This window comes from Primulina tabacum, chromosome 16, assembly GCF_025594145.1.
Source record: "Primulina tabacum isolate GXHZ01 chromosome 16, ASM2559414v2, whole genome shotgun sequence".
Lineage (NCBI taxonomy): Eukaryota > Viridiplantae > Streptophyta > Magnoliopsida > Lamiales > Gesneriaceae > Primulina > Primulina tabacum.
The window spans coordinates 2422643-2437038 of record NC_134565.1 but is presented as its reverse complement, the minus strand read 5'-3'; the positions used below and the strand labels follow the sequence as shown (position 1 = coordinate 2437038).

General features: G+C 35.8%; 1 protein-coding gene across 1 annotated transcript; it reads left to right on the top strand.

Annotated features, from left to right (window-relative positions):
• Nucleotides 1-2503: 2503 nt before the first annotated feature.
• LOC142529471 (E3 ubiquitin-protein ligase RSL1-like) lies at nucleotides 2504-6021 on the top strand. Its single transcript, XM_075635007.1, has 3 exons — nucleotides 2504-2538; nucleotides 4616-5344; nucleotides 5861-6021. Exons 1-3 carry the CDS (start codon nucleotides 2504-2506, stop codon nucleotides 5925-5927), a joined length of 831 nt encoding a protein of 276 aa, XP_075491122.1. The 3' UTR covers nucleotides 5928-6021.
• The last annotated feature ends 8375 nt before the right edge of the window (nucleotides 6022-14396 follow it).

The window sequence follows — 14396 nt, the reverse complement described above, 5'->3', positions numbered from 1 at the left end:
TTTATGATTTAAGGAAGACATTTAAAAGACATGTTGCATGCTTGGTTTCAAAAACAAAATGTTATGTTATGCATGATTTTTATAAAGTGGTGAGAATGTAAATGCTGAAGGAAGTGAAGTGATTGTGACTAATTCGTTAATGATGGCGATGTCGTGAGAGTGATGGTCTCAGTGCGAATATGAGGTTATGAGGATATGAGGTTTGAGGTAAGAATGAGAATATCGTGAGGGGAGAAGGCCCCCATAGGGAGCCCATTTATAGGAGAAGGCCCCAGAGGGGGCCCCCACGATGGTATTTCTATTCGATCATGATAGGCCAGGGCCCAGTTGACCGGTGAGAGTGTTGCTGGTGTCCCCCACCGCCCAGTACTGTGGTTACATGTAGATGGATCCATCGACTTTTGAGGTTTGAGGAAAGTCACAATTAACGATCTGAATTCAACAAAGGAAAATGAAAAGAAAAATGTTTATGATCATGAAAAATGTTTATGTTATGCCATGTTGAGGAAAAAGAAAATGTTAAGGTTTATGTTATGCATGTCATGAAAATTTTTATACTTAAAGTTGACGCATCATTATGAAAATGTTCCTATTTAAAGTTCATGCATCATAAAAGGTTCACGAAAATGTTCATGCTTGAAGTTTATGCATCTTAATGAAAACGATATTTTAAGTACAAATATTTTTCACTGTTATATGTTGACTGTTTTACGTATTACTTGCTATAAAGATGATGGTGTGTTGAGTCATTAGACTCACTAGGTGTGATGGATGCAGGTGAGTTTGAGGGAGGACTTGACGGGTGATTTGACTGGACTGAAGGCGCACACAACCCGAGGACCAGCGCTTCTAATTTTTCCGCATTATGACTTTTGACTCATGCTTTATGATTAAAGATATTTAAGATTATTTATTTATGCATTTGAGAAATTTTTGAGATGTTTAGTATGAGCTATTCTTTTCAAATTATTGCTTTTTAGGTTTGGTAAAATATGCGACGATTTCATTTTATCACTATTGCACTTGGTTTTTAAAATGCTAGTTGGTTAATGTTTAATTTTAAAGGGTAAAATACTTTATAAAAATATTTTCATGTGAGAAAGGTACATGGTCGAAAATTGAGTGTTAAAAAAAATCTAGTACTTTTAAAGCAATAAAAAGGACAGGAAGTTTCAATTACAGCAGCTTTTCTCCCTAGTTCTCAAGCCTCTTTCAAAGAACTCCTTCCCCGCCTCTCCGGTGCAAGTTCTACGAGAACATCTCTAAGGTTTCGAGCATGCATACGCAAAAACATGCCAAAAATCTCGTTTTCTCATCATTCACATCATTATATGTTGATTTGTTTGTTTATGCATGATAAATTTTTCATCTATTATGTTGTATCGTTTTTGCATAGTTTTGTCACGAAATATGCCTACGCTTTACATGTACTCACGTTTTTCCATGACTTTCGTGCAAGGGGCTGATAGACCTAAGTTTTTAAGGGTTTTACAAGCGGTGATATGAGGCATCAAGGTGCTGGAGTCGAGATTTGGTCGGGCTTGGGTGAGGACCGATCGGATCGCTTGAGGGGCTAGGGTTTATGGTTGATCGGGTGAAGGAAAATGGAAGGCACTGCCATGACGGACTGAACCAGGCCATGGTGCAGACCTTAGTGGGTCCAAACTGTGGTCTAGATAGGTCCATGCAAGGGTGGTCTCGGGTAGAAGGTAGATCGAAAGGGGTAGACATGGTTAGGGCTCGATTTTGGTGGCATTCAGGTAAACTTGCTCAACAGAATGCATGGGGCTGAGGGCAGTTGTTAGGTCGGCCCAGGAGGGTCCAGAGGTGGGCTAGGAGTGGTTGGTTTGAGGCCGGTCCGGTCTAGTTTGGGGTAGGATCGAGTTCTTGAGGGCTAGGCGCATTAGGGTTTTTTAGATGCAAAGTGTAGGAATTTCCAGCAAGTGGAAGCCAATTTTATGGGGTTAAAAATGACTGGAATTGTGTTTTTTAGGGGATGGTATGGTTTTATTAAGCTATGGTTAAAATTTGAGAAAGTTTGGTTAAGTTTCGGGTTAAAACCGAGACCCCAAACCAAGTTTTAAAACGAATCGTATATGTTATGGAACGGGCTCGAGGTTACGTTTAGGAAATGATTATAAAAAAAAATTTGAGATGTTTTAAGGAGTTTGGTTCGTTTCGGGTCGAAAATTTGATGTCTAGTGATAAAATAGTCAATTAGGGTTTCCTGAGGCAAAATGGTCATTTTGCACTCGGGGCGAGTTAGCAGTCCTGACAGCGCCCTGATCACAATTTGACATGTTTTAAATGTTCATGTAATCACGAACATGACTTTTTATGGAAATATGAAAAATACGTTGCATGCTTGATTTTAAGGAAATTTACGTATATGATTGATTTTTTTAAGTGATGAATATGATAATACGTTTTGAAGTATGAGAGTTGGTTGTGACTAATACAAACATGAACACGAACATGAACATGCAAGACCAAGGCTGAGTCAATGGGTAAAACTGTTGCTGATGTCTCCGCCGCCGGGTACCGCGGTTATACGTAGATGGATCCATCGATTAGAGCTGATACGAAAGTCACAACTAACGTTCTGAATTCAAATAAATAAAATGAACACGTATACGTTGATATGATGGGATGTGTTATGGAAACATTATGCTTTGACACGCTATGTTTAAGTTCGTGTTTTTAAGATCATGAAATGTATGTTATTTACTGTACTTTTCACTATTGCATGTTATGTATATGTACTTGTTATGTCGATTCAGGTGTGTTGAGTCTTTAGACTCACTAGGTGTGAATGAATGTGAGAATATTGATGAGGAAACTGGAGGCGCCGAATACTGAGTAGGCGGAGTTGGATGTGCGCATGCTATCCCGAGAACCATACTTTTCCGCATTATACGTTTATGAGTTAGAAGTAAAACATGGATATTTTTATACATTTTTATCTTTTATATGTTGATGGCTTGACATGACTTTGCATGATATCAATTTGAATTCTTATAAACTGCAATATTTGTATCCAGTAGTTGAGTACTTTTTAAAATGTGTGATTGTCAGCAGTTATTGTATGCATACATTTAAATGTATTTTTTGAAAACAAGTTACAAAAAAAAATTCTAATAGTATTTTAGTAGTAGACGTTTCAAGCCAAATCTAAATTATGAATTGGATATTGATCCCATGTGGCTTCAACAGACGAGGTGTATACACAATCATTCTCTTATTTTGCATAAGAACACAAAACAATCAATTTAGAAAAGCATGTATGAACAACAAATCCTCCCGAGCCTGAAGGAAAAACTAGCACTTAAGTTGTGGACATATTTTATTTCAAAGTCTATAAGCTAGACTCACACTCCTCAATCGACACAAAACGTCGATATTTGTGTGTTAATTGGGTCGTATGCCTCGTTATTTTGGAAAATGCTTCGATAAAGCACTTACAATACCCAGATAATCTCAAAAAATTGTGAATCTAAAAAAACATTTGTTGGTTTTGGCCAACTAATAACATAGTCAACTTTAGCATGATTCATTGATACTCCTTATGTTCATGTCATGGCTACGAAATACTACTCTATCCAACCAAAATTCAAACTTAGAAAATTTGGCCTACAACTAAGTTGCTATGAGCATTTGGAGGACAAGTCTCAACTATTCTCTTTGCTCCTTTTTGACTTGGAATATATCTTTAATGTAAAAATGATAACGAATATGTCTATAAATTCATAAAATACATGAAAATCGATAGGTCATTAGTCAATTCAAAAGACATGACTAAGAACTCAAAATGGTCATAACGTGTCCAAAATGTTGTGTTAGGAACTTTTTCCTCCGGGACTATCATGAGTTGATGGTATACAGAACAAAGAACGATATAGGAATACAATGAAATAGCCTGCAACTAACCAAATAATTCATTCTTGCGTGACAGAGGGTATTTATTATTTAATGTGAATCGATTCAACAGTCAATAATCGATGAATGTTCTCGTCATTCTATCTTTCTTCTTTGCAAACAATATTGGAGCTATTCACGACGGCATATTTGGTCGGATATAGCATTTCTCTAATAATAATTATTTAAATATGTAAAGATTTACTCGCCAAAAAATAAAATTAAGTTGTATGATAATCTCGATGATGTAAAGATTTACTCGTAAACAATGAAAAGCAAATATAGATATGACGATATGCCATGTATATTTGCAAAATTTTGACACAAAATAGAGTAAAGGATTTTATTGTTACACTCTTATTTAAATTTACCGAACTATAATCTTCCAAAAAAAATATACCAAACTATATATATATGTGTATATATATTAATCAACATGGAAACTAAAAGAAGAATTTGTGAAGAATCCTAATCGACATGGAAATCAAGAGCCACTCATGGGAAATTAACAAAAATGAAGTGTACGAGGAACACTCGACAAATCGCATATCAACTAAAAATCTACATAATTACCCTTCAGAAATAAACCAACGCCGGGTCGGGGTATTTGTGCAGGAAAAAAGGGTCTGAATTCATGGAAGAAACCCTCCATTTCTCTCTTCTGTGATGACTCTTATCTTTGTTTGCTCTCCAACTGCAGCGGAGAAGAATCTGCTAACAGTGGAACTCTAATGTCGGATGAGAAATTCGCAGAAGAACTTCAGTTCCAAGAAACTTTAATGGCTTCGTTCATCACCACCAACACACACCCGAAAGATTCATCACCAAAAAAATCCAAAGAAACTGGTGAATCTTCCAAATCTTTCTGCGAAATATGCGCCGAAAGAAGAGAGAACGATCAAATGTTCCCGATCCAGAACTGCTGCCACATCTGCTGCATCACGTGTATCGCCAGATATATCGCCGCAAACATCACTAAAATGGGCAATGTCAGCCGAGAAAACTCCGCCAAGCTAACGTGCCCGGTCGGCTTACATTGCGAGGGGATTCTCGAAATCGATAGATGCAGGGAAATTGTTCCCAAGTATCTAATTTCTATGTGGGATGATGCCATATGCGAATCCATGCTCGATGCTTCCCAGAAATTCTACTGCCCGTATAAAGATTGTTCATCTTTGATGGTAAATGATAGCGGAGACGTGATCAGGGAGGCGGAATGCCTCTTCTGCAGGAGATTGTTGTGCGTGCAGTGTAATGTGCCGTGGCATTCCGGAGTCGGATGCCACGAATTTAAGGGGCTGGATTCGAGCGAAAGAGGGAGGGAGGATTTACTGGTGCATCAGCTTGCTAAAGAGAATAAATGGCAGAGGTGCCCTAGATGCAAGTTCTTTGTGGAGAAAACTGAAGGATGCTTGCATATGATTTGCAGGTAGAACAACCATTTATCTTGAATTTTTCCTATCGATCGTACATTAATACTATTATATATGTTAATGTAAATGATGAAATATTGATGATGAATATAGGTAATTTATGTGTTATTACGGTATTTGATACGATTGAACATGAAATGATTATTTTAGCTACAACGTCGAACAGAACTATAATACGAACAATATAGTTGTATCACATTTGTTGTTGATCATGTCTCTTGTGAGACGGTATCACGAATCTTTATCTGTGAGATGGGTCAACCCTACCGATATTAACAATAAAAAGTAATACTCTTAGCATAAAAAGTAATATATTTTCATTAATGACCTAAATAAGATATCTATCTCACAAAATATGACTCGTGAGACCATCTCACACAAATTATTGTCTTTGTTGTTTAATAGTCGATCAACTTATATCCTATTATTAATAGTCGATCAACTCATATCCTATTATTATTATAGGGATGTATTTATAGGTTTATTTCATTAATCTTTAATTTCTGAAACAGGTGTGGATTTGAATTTTGCTATGCATGTGGAGGAACTTGGACTTCGACTCATGGTGCTTGCAGATGACAACCCTCCAAGAATTTAGACATTTATTTATTATATCATATCGTTGGGGGTTTGATCTTTATTTTATTTGGTTCTTTAATGCAATATATCATGATGTTTTTTATGATGATATATCTATAATTTTATAGAACAATGGCATTATCTGACAAATACTTCAAAATAAATGTTGTGTAGTAGCACGTAACACACCCGCAGATACACTAGTAGTAGATATTAATTCTCCCCATAAAAGGCTATGTTTTCCATCATAAACATGATAAGCACAAATTTGAGTTTTGAACATGGAACTATATATCATATTCGCAATCATATCATTTATGCGAGTGAACAAACGACAGGACTTTACAAACAAATTAGTATTCATGTATGATATTCTATATGCAATGCGTGTATGTCGTTTCGTTAATTCTCTCACGTAAAATATTTGGATCAAATAAATTATTACAATTTCAAGAATTAAAAATTCGTCAAATACATATGCTCTATTTGTGTTTTTCCACAAATTAAAAAATAAGTATTGGATTAATTACTAAAAATTAGAAAAACAAATTTTATTAAGAAAGTTAAATTTATCCTTATTAATGTTCTTCTAGGATATAAAAAATTCTCGAAATTAATTAATATATTTAATGAATAAAGGTCTATTAGTAAAATAATAATAATAATAATAATAGAAATTGTATCATATAAGTAATTAATACCCATATAACAATTATCTCTTAAATATTATTATTTTAAGAAATGAAGACTAATTTAAAATTAGCCTTCCTTAATATAACACGTGGCACCAAATATATGATAACCACATAAAAGAAATTACTGGGAAAAGAAAAGTGTCTTGCTTTGCAAAATATAATTTATCTCATAATTTTTTTTCTTTTTTTATCAGTTTTTATAAGATTTTGCATGAGAGTTTTATCTTCCTAAAATATTGAATTTCTTAAACTCTAGATTTTATCTTTAATATTTAAAATAATTTTTTTCGTAATAAAATACTACTTTCTTTATCTTGTAGAAAATCTCTATATATTAAATAATAATGGATGCACCAGATGCGGGAGAGAAGCGAGATGAGCGAAATACGAGAGAACAAAGATAGAATTTTTTGAAGAACTCGTTAAGACGAAACATCGTTGTTTCACTATGTTGCCGTGATGTGTTTAAGATACTTGAAGACGACATTCGTACAAAGTGTTGATTGAAAATTTATTTTATTTCTTCAAATTTTGGCCACATATATTTGCATTATTGTGTTTTTGTAAGAACCGGATTTTTCCATCTTGTAATTAAATAATTGTAAGGAAATTTGTTTAGCATAAGACTTTATTAATAAATATGATATGATTATGGGGAAATTAATTGTTGGAAATTTTGATTACCAAGTCAAAAATACCTACAATAAGGCTAGCATATTCTCGAAAATATGCAAAGGGATATACTATATTGGGTAGAGACCATCCAAGACTAGAGGAATCAAGGCATGGACCTAGCAATTTTCGAAATTATCACATACAAGAATAAACTATAAGGAAATTGGAAACAAATCCCATAAATTAGCCATCATATTTTTCGAGAATGGCAAGGAAATTTGGAGCCAATATTAGGGGATTTGATATGATTTTTGGTATGATTTTTAGTGCCAAATTTAGCTACACCCTCCTCCCCTATAAATAGTGCATCAACCCCACTCATTCAACACACATAATATCGAAATCCTAGAGCTGAAAAACTCGAAAATTCAGCAACTCTCCCTAGCCAAAATACTGCACAAAAATCGTCCCGAAAATCGTCAAAGAAATCGAGCCGGAGCGCTACCCGGACGAGGAGCGCGAAGTGATCCAAACCAAGCCGTTCACTCCACGTTTTTTTAAGTACATCCAAACACTGTAAGTGGGCTGTTTTAAAAAAATTATAATTTCGGTTTATGCATATGTGAAAATTTCGGTTTTGTGGTTTAAAAATACAGTCAAGTACCGTCATTTTGTCTATGCGTTTTTACGAAATTTTGGTACGTTTATGTTTGACACTGTGAGGATTCCCTGAAAATGGGTGGAATTCCAACATATGGCCCTTAACAGTGGGATAGAACTGTTTTATGGCCTCGCTCCCTTAGAGGATTAAAACTTAGGGACTGACGTCAGTAAACCGTTAAAGGTGAAAAATCGCAGTGTTATTATGTTATGGAATTTACGTTACGATTATGAAAAGCATGCTGTACTTTTATGATATGTTTCGAAAATGTTATTAAATTGGTTATGTTGTGTTCAAAGTCCCCCATTTACTGAGTATTCCCAAATACTCACCCCCCTTACAACCCTTCCCAGATAAGTCCGAAGAACAGATTAAGGAGGAAGAATCCGAGCAGTTTTGGGGATGGTGAATGTTCAAGGAAATCGATTATGTTTAAGTTGTTATTAGTTAGATTTACGTTTCCGCATTAAAATCTGTCGTCTTATTTAATTCGGTATTGTAAAGACAATTGTTATTTCATTGAGATTATGATATATAAACTGGTTTCGGTTTATACTGTGCTACGAAAGGCTTGTTGTTTTCAATTGTGTGATTGCTAAACGACGCCGGTGTCAATCCTGAGTTTCGGGGCGTGACATTTAAGTGGTATCAGAGCCGTCAGGTTCATAATCCGAGTGGGAAAAATCGATTTTCAAAAAAAAATAAAAATTCCGGGAAATTCGGCAAAACAGGGCCTTAGCGCGCGCCGCCGCGTTTTTCGCCGATTCCGGCCGCTTCCTGTAGTTTTTATTTGATCGGAGACTTGTTCCAGAACCGCCTCGACGAGACAAACAAAAGCCCTCAAACAATTTCAGATTTCGTGCTCGGGTACAACCGGAATTTCGGATCTACGGATTTGGCGTACGAACCCTAACGCCGAATCTTATTTCGTCCAATTACCCTATCAATCCTACTCTGATTTTCAATTCCTTTTACCCAAACATTATACTATCCATGGGTAACGTTTCCCAACAATCAATTTTGAGATCGAATCAACTAATCGAAAACGCCCAATTTCAAGTGAGTTAACCGAGTTTGAGCGAGTTCCGGCCAATTAGGTAGTTTTCCAACCGATTCTAGCCGTGCCACCACCGGTTCCGTGATGCTGACCTCTTCGCCGACGCACGCCTTTCCTCCGACCACACTCCGGCGAGTCAACCCGGCGAGTCAACTCGGTCGAGTCAACGAGTCAACCCGCCGGCATGTGTCCTTCGATTTTTCGTAGGAAACTCCGAATTCGGTTCCGTCAACTGATCTGAAATCCTCTCGACATACTCTTCGAATCCATATGCCTATCTCAAAACTTTCCATTTTTGGAAATTTTCAAAAAATTTAATTTTCAGTATCTTACTATATCCTGATATTTTATTCTGTCTTAGTGATTTTGTTCTAGGAGTTTTATTTTACCTTTCTTTTTCCGTTGTTGCTATTTTATTCAGTACGACTTTTATTTCCTTTAGATTGGTCATGTTCTTTCTTTTAGAAATCAATAAAAAATTGTTCTATTTGGTTCATTGATTTCAATTTATTTCAGCACAACCTATTGTATGAACTTTACTCGTACAACAAATTCTTAGAACTTGCAATCTGTAGGAAATGGTCGGCGGACCCCCAAGACAGAACCGCAACCCGCGTTATGCTAATATCAACCGTGAAGGCGGACATGAGAACGAGCAAGGAAATGGACCCCCGCCGGTAGTCAACTTAAGCCAAGCTGATCTTATGGCCAAAGCCACTATTGTGGCAACAACACTGCAAGGGTTGGAAAACCCGAACGCCAATCAGCCACCACCACTTCCACCACCAAATGGAATCAAGTTCCACTATGAGTCACTCCGCAAGAATAGGTGTCCAACCTTCAGTGGAGCCGCTGACCCTGAAGTTAGCCAGAGTTGGCTGAAAGGTGTAGAGACTCAACATCGCCTATTGGAAGTTCCCGAGGCACTGAAACTGGACGTGACTGTGCCGTTCTTGGAAGATAAAGCAGGAAAATGGTGGGAAGCAATCTCGCCAGCCATGACAGCTGCAGGACCAATGACTTGGCAGCGATTTCGAGAAGCCTTTCTGAAACAGTATTATCCAGCCGAGGTCAGACTGCAGAAACTGAGTGAGTTTGAAAACTTCATCTCAAACTCCGGATATGTCAGTTGTAGAATACACCTCCCAGTTCAACGCCTTAGGATCTTATGCTCCGGCAATCATGGCGGACGAAGTTCTGAAATTACACCGCTTCAAAAAGGGTTTGAACAGCAGAATACAGTCGGCTTTGGCATTCTACCAACCTGCGAACTTCTCAGACTTGATGGGCGCAGCCATCCGAGCTGAAACTGATATCCAGCGCAGAGAGAAGGAGATTAGGAACAAAAGGTCTATGAATGATCAGTCCTCGCATTGCAGTCAGTCGTTCAAGAAATCGAACCACTCCGGTGAACCACCTAAGGGGCCTTCACCCGCCACCAACTACCAAACCATTAAGCCTTGCCCAACTTGCCACTTACGACACCTGGGAGAATGTCGTAGAGCCAGCGGCGTCTGCTTTGGATGCGGAAAACAAGGACACTGTATGGCAGATTGTCTAGCCACCAGCAACAAAACAACTGGACCAGGTAAAAGAGACGGGTCGAGCTCAGGGGCGAATACCAATAAACCACGGGAGAACAAACAGAATGCCAGGGTGTTTGCCACTGACGCAGGAGGAGGCAGATGATGCAAGCGATGTTGTGTCAGGTACCATATTTTTCAGCAAGTGCCTGCTTATGTGTTATTTGACTGTGGCGCTACACATTCTTGTATATCTAAGAGATTTGGTAAGAAGTTAGGACGTAAGCTCGATAAGCTAACCGAACCTTTCCAACTAGCCACGTCTACTTGTAGAGCCATTGAAACTGACGAAATTTACAGAGATTGAAAAATCAGTATTGGTAATTATATTTTTAGAGCCGACCTGATACAGTTGATCATGGTCGATTTCGATATCATCTTAGGAATGGATTGGTTAGCAAGAAACAATGCGGTAGTAGATTGTAAGGGAAAGGAATATCCCAACCTATTTGGAGACCAGGTCAACTCCAGTTTCGAGGACGAAACTTCTCATAAGGAGGGAAGGGATGTAAGAACCGGACTTTTCCATCTTGTAATTAAATAATTGTAATGAAATTTGTTTAGCATAAGACTTTATTAATAAATAGGATATGATTATGGGGAAATTAATTGTTGGAAATCTTGATTACCAAGTCAAAAATACCTACAATAAGGCTAGCATATTCTCGAAAATATGCAAAGGGATATACTATATTGGGTAGAGACCATCCAAGACTAGAGGAATCAAGGCATGGACCTACCAATTTTCGAAATTATCACATACAAGAATAAACTATAAGGAAATTGGAAACAAATCTCATAAATTAGCCATCATATTTTTCGAGAATGGCAAGGAACTTTGGAGCCAATATTAGGGGATTTGATATGATTTTTGGTATGATTTTTAGTGCCAAATTTAGCTACACCCTCCTCCCCTATAAATAGTGCATCAACCCCACTCATTCAACACACATAATATCGAAATCCTAGAGCTGAAAAACTCGAAAATTCAGCAACTCTCCCTAGCCAAAATACTGCACAAAAATCGTCCCGAAAATCGTCAAAGAAATCGAGCCGGAGCGCTACCCGGACGAGGAGCCCGAAGTGATCCAAACCAAGCCGTTCACTCCACTTTTTTTTTAAGTACATCCAAACACTGTAAGTGGGCTGTTTTAAAAAAATTATAATTTCGGTTTATGCATGTGTGAAAATTTCGGTTTTGTGGTTTAAAAATACGGTCGAGTACCGTCATTTTGTCTATGCGTTTTTACGAAATTTTGGTACGTTTATGTTTGACACTGTGAGGATTCCCTGAAAATGGGTGGAATTCTAACATATGGCCCTTAACAGTGGGATAGAACTGTTTTATGGCCTCGCTCCCTTAGAGGATTAAAACTTAGGGACTGACGTCAGTAAACCGTTAAAGGTGAAAAATCGCAATGTTATTATGTTATGGAATTTACGTTACGATTATGAAAAGCATGCTGTACTTTTATGATATGTTTCGAAAATGTTATTAAATTGGTTATGTTGTGTTCAAAGTCCCCTATTTACTGAGTATTCCCAAATACTCACCCCCCTTACAACTCTTCCCAGATAAGTCCGAAGAACAGATTGAGGAGGAAGAATCCGAGCAGTTTTGGGGATGGTGAATGTTCAAGGAAATCGATTATGTTTAAGTTGTTATTAGTTAGATTTACGTTTCCGCATTAAAACTCTGTCGTCTTATTTAATTCGGTATTGTAAAGACAATTGTTATTTCATTGAGATTATGATATATAAACTGGTTTCGGTTTATACTGTGCTACGAAAGACTTGTTGTTTTCAATTGTGTGATTGCTAAACGACGCCGGCGTCAATCCCGAGTTTCGGGGCGTGACAGTTTTGGTTATTTTTTTTAATTTGAAAAATTCGAAATTTTAAAATATTGCAGCCGAATAATCCCTAAAATTAAAAAACCGCAATTTGAAAAAATCCTCAAAATTTCAACCGCAATTTTTGAAATTGAACCCTAACCCTAGCCCCAATTTTCGATCTCATCTCTACCACATCCGACGAAATCTCCGAGCGTTGACCATCACCCATGGACAGACGAACTCATCTAACCACTATCACACACACGCAGCCGTTCTATCGGCCGGAAAAAAATTTGTTTTTAAAGTTGCGCAGCAACATCGACGAGTTTTGCAAATTCCGGTCAAACTACGGCGTGGAACAGCCGGTTGGCCTCTCCAATGTGTTGGACATTCTTAGACGACCTTTACCCTTCGTTGCCACTTTATGTATGGTCGGAAATCGAGACTTATTGTCGGAAAACAGTGGGTAAAATAGATGGACAAAATCGTGCTTTTTCGACCGCTTTACTGACGTAATGTTCCGACCAACGACGTAGAAAGGGTCGCCCCGAAATGGGCTATCGACCGGTGACTTCAATTGCAAGAGTTGCGTTCCGTACGGCATAATGATTTGAAACCTAGGGTTTTTTTGTCAAATTTTGATTGAATTTAAAAATTGCAAAATATAAAAAACTGGATGTAAAAAAAATTGTGTAATCATATCATAAAACTCGTTCTGATACCAATTGTAAGAATGTATTCATGTTTATAACTTAATAATATGATATGAATCCAAAAATGGATCAAAATGTTATCTCCAGCCATTGAATTGAAGAACGCCTTTAACACCTCTTTAAAAATATTTTCTAATTGTTTGAGAGTCCTTTTAAGCACTCTAGACCTCATTATAAATGGTATTGTATATCTTTTTATATGTATGCTCAAGGACAATAACCACCACTATTTTGGGAAAACTCGTACTATCATCGAGTAAGTTTGAATTGATTGTGACTTATCATGATCAGATATTTTGTATTTAAAAAAGACGATAAACTTAAGAAGAAATAATTTTGGGGGGGTGCATGTATTAGTTTTGGACTTTTAATGACTTTTGTATAATTTAAAAATCTAGAGGTATTCAATCCAGACTTTTATATACTATATAAAATTTTGTTGATATTTAATGTAAACTTTTTTAGAGTTTTAAAAATTCATGTGGTATTCAAACTTGACTTTTAAAAACTCCATGAAATTCTATTAAGTACAAGAATTAAAGTTTAAGGTACAATTATAAAATTTCAAAAAATGTCTAAAGATTTGGATAGACATTTAATTGGAAAATATCTCAAATTCACACACTCACTTTCATTTCTATTAAAATAATATCAATACAAACACCAATTTTCATTATATTTTCTTCCATATATTTTCCTTATATTTAATTTTTTTAAAAAAAATTTTAATTGATAACAATAATTTATAATTAAAGTTATTAACATTGTTTCTCTTAATTTTCGAATTTCAGGCACAAAACCTTGTAAAATTTAAAATTATATTTATTAAAAATATTAACATCGTTTATCTAAACACATATATAAGAATTATTATAATAAATTAAATATATTAGAATTTTATAAAGTTACATTTATTGCATATAATTTCACATAATTATTCCCTATTTTTTGTCAAATAATTATTTTATTTATTTTTGTTAGACATATTGTCAAAAAATTTGGATATATTTTTTATACAAAAATTTATTTAAAATGAATTAAATTATTTTAAGTTTGATTTTTTATTAATATTGAAAATTATTGTTACGAGGTTTTTAAAAATATTAGCTAATTAAATAAACATGTTGAATTGATTTGAATAATTGAAGTTTAATTATAATAAATTTAATATTGACTTATTTATTTTTTCGTAAATTAATTCCATAAGTAAAAAATATTCATATTGATAAATGAAATATCTTAAATAAATAAAAGTTATTTGCATTCAACCGTTAGTTCAATGGAATTTAAAAAAAAAATGGAATCATAAA

Excerpts from the sequence above, each read along its gene's own strand:
- LOC142529471 (XM_075635007.1), top strand. The coding sequence starts at position 2,504 with ATGGGTAAAACTGTTGCTGATGTCTCCGCCGCCGG. Across the intron at positions 2,539-4,615 it reads GCTGATGTCTCCGCCGCCGG|CGGAGAAGAATCTGCTAACA; the intron begins GTACCGCGGTTA and ends CTCCAACTGCAG. Across the intron at positions 5,345-5,860 it reads TGCTTGCATATGATTTGCAG|GTGTGGATTTGAATTTTGCT; the intron begins GTAGAACAACCA and ends TTTCTGAAACAG.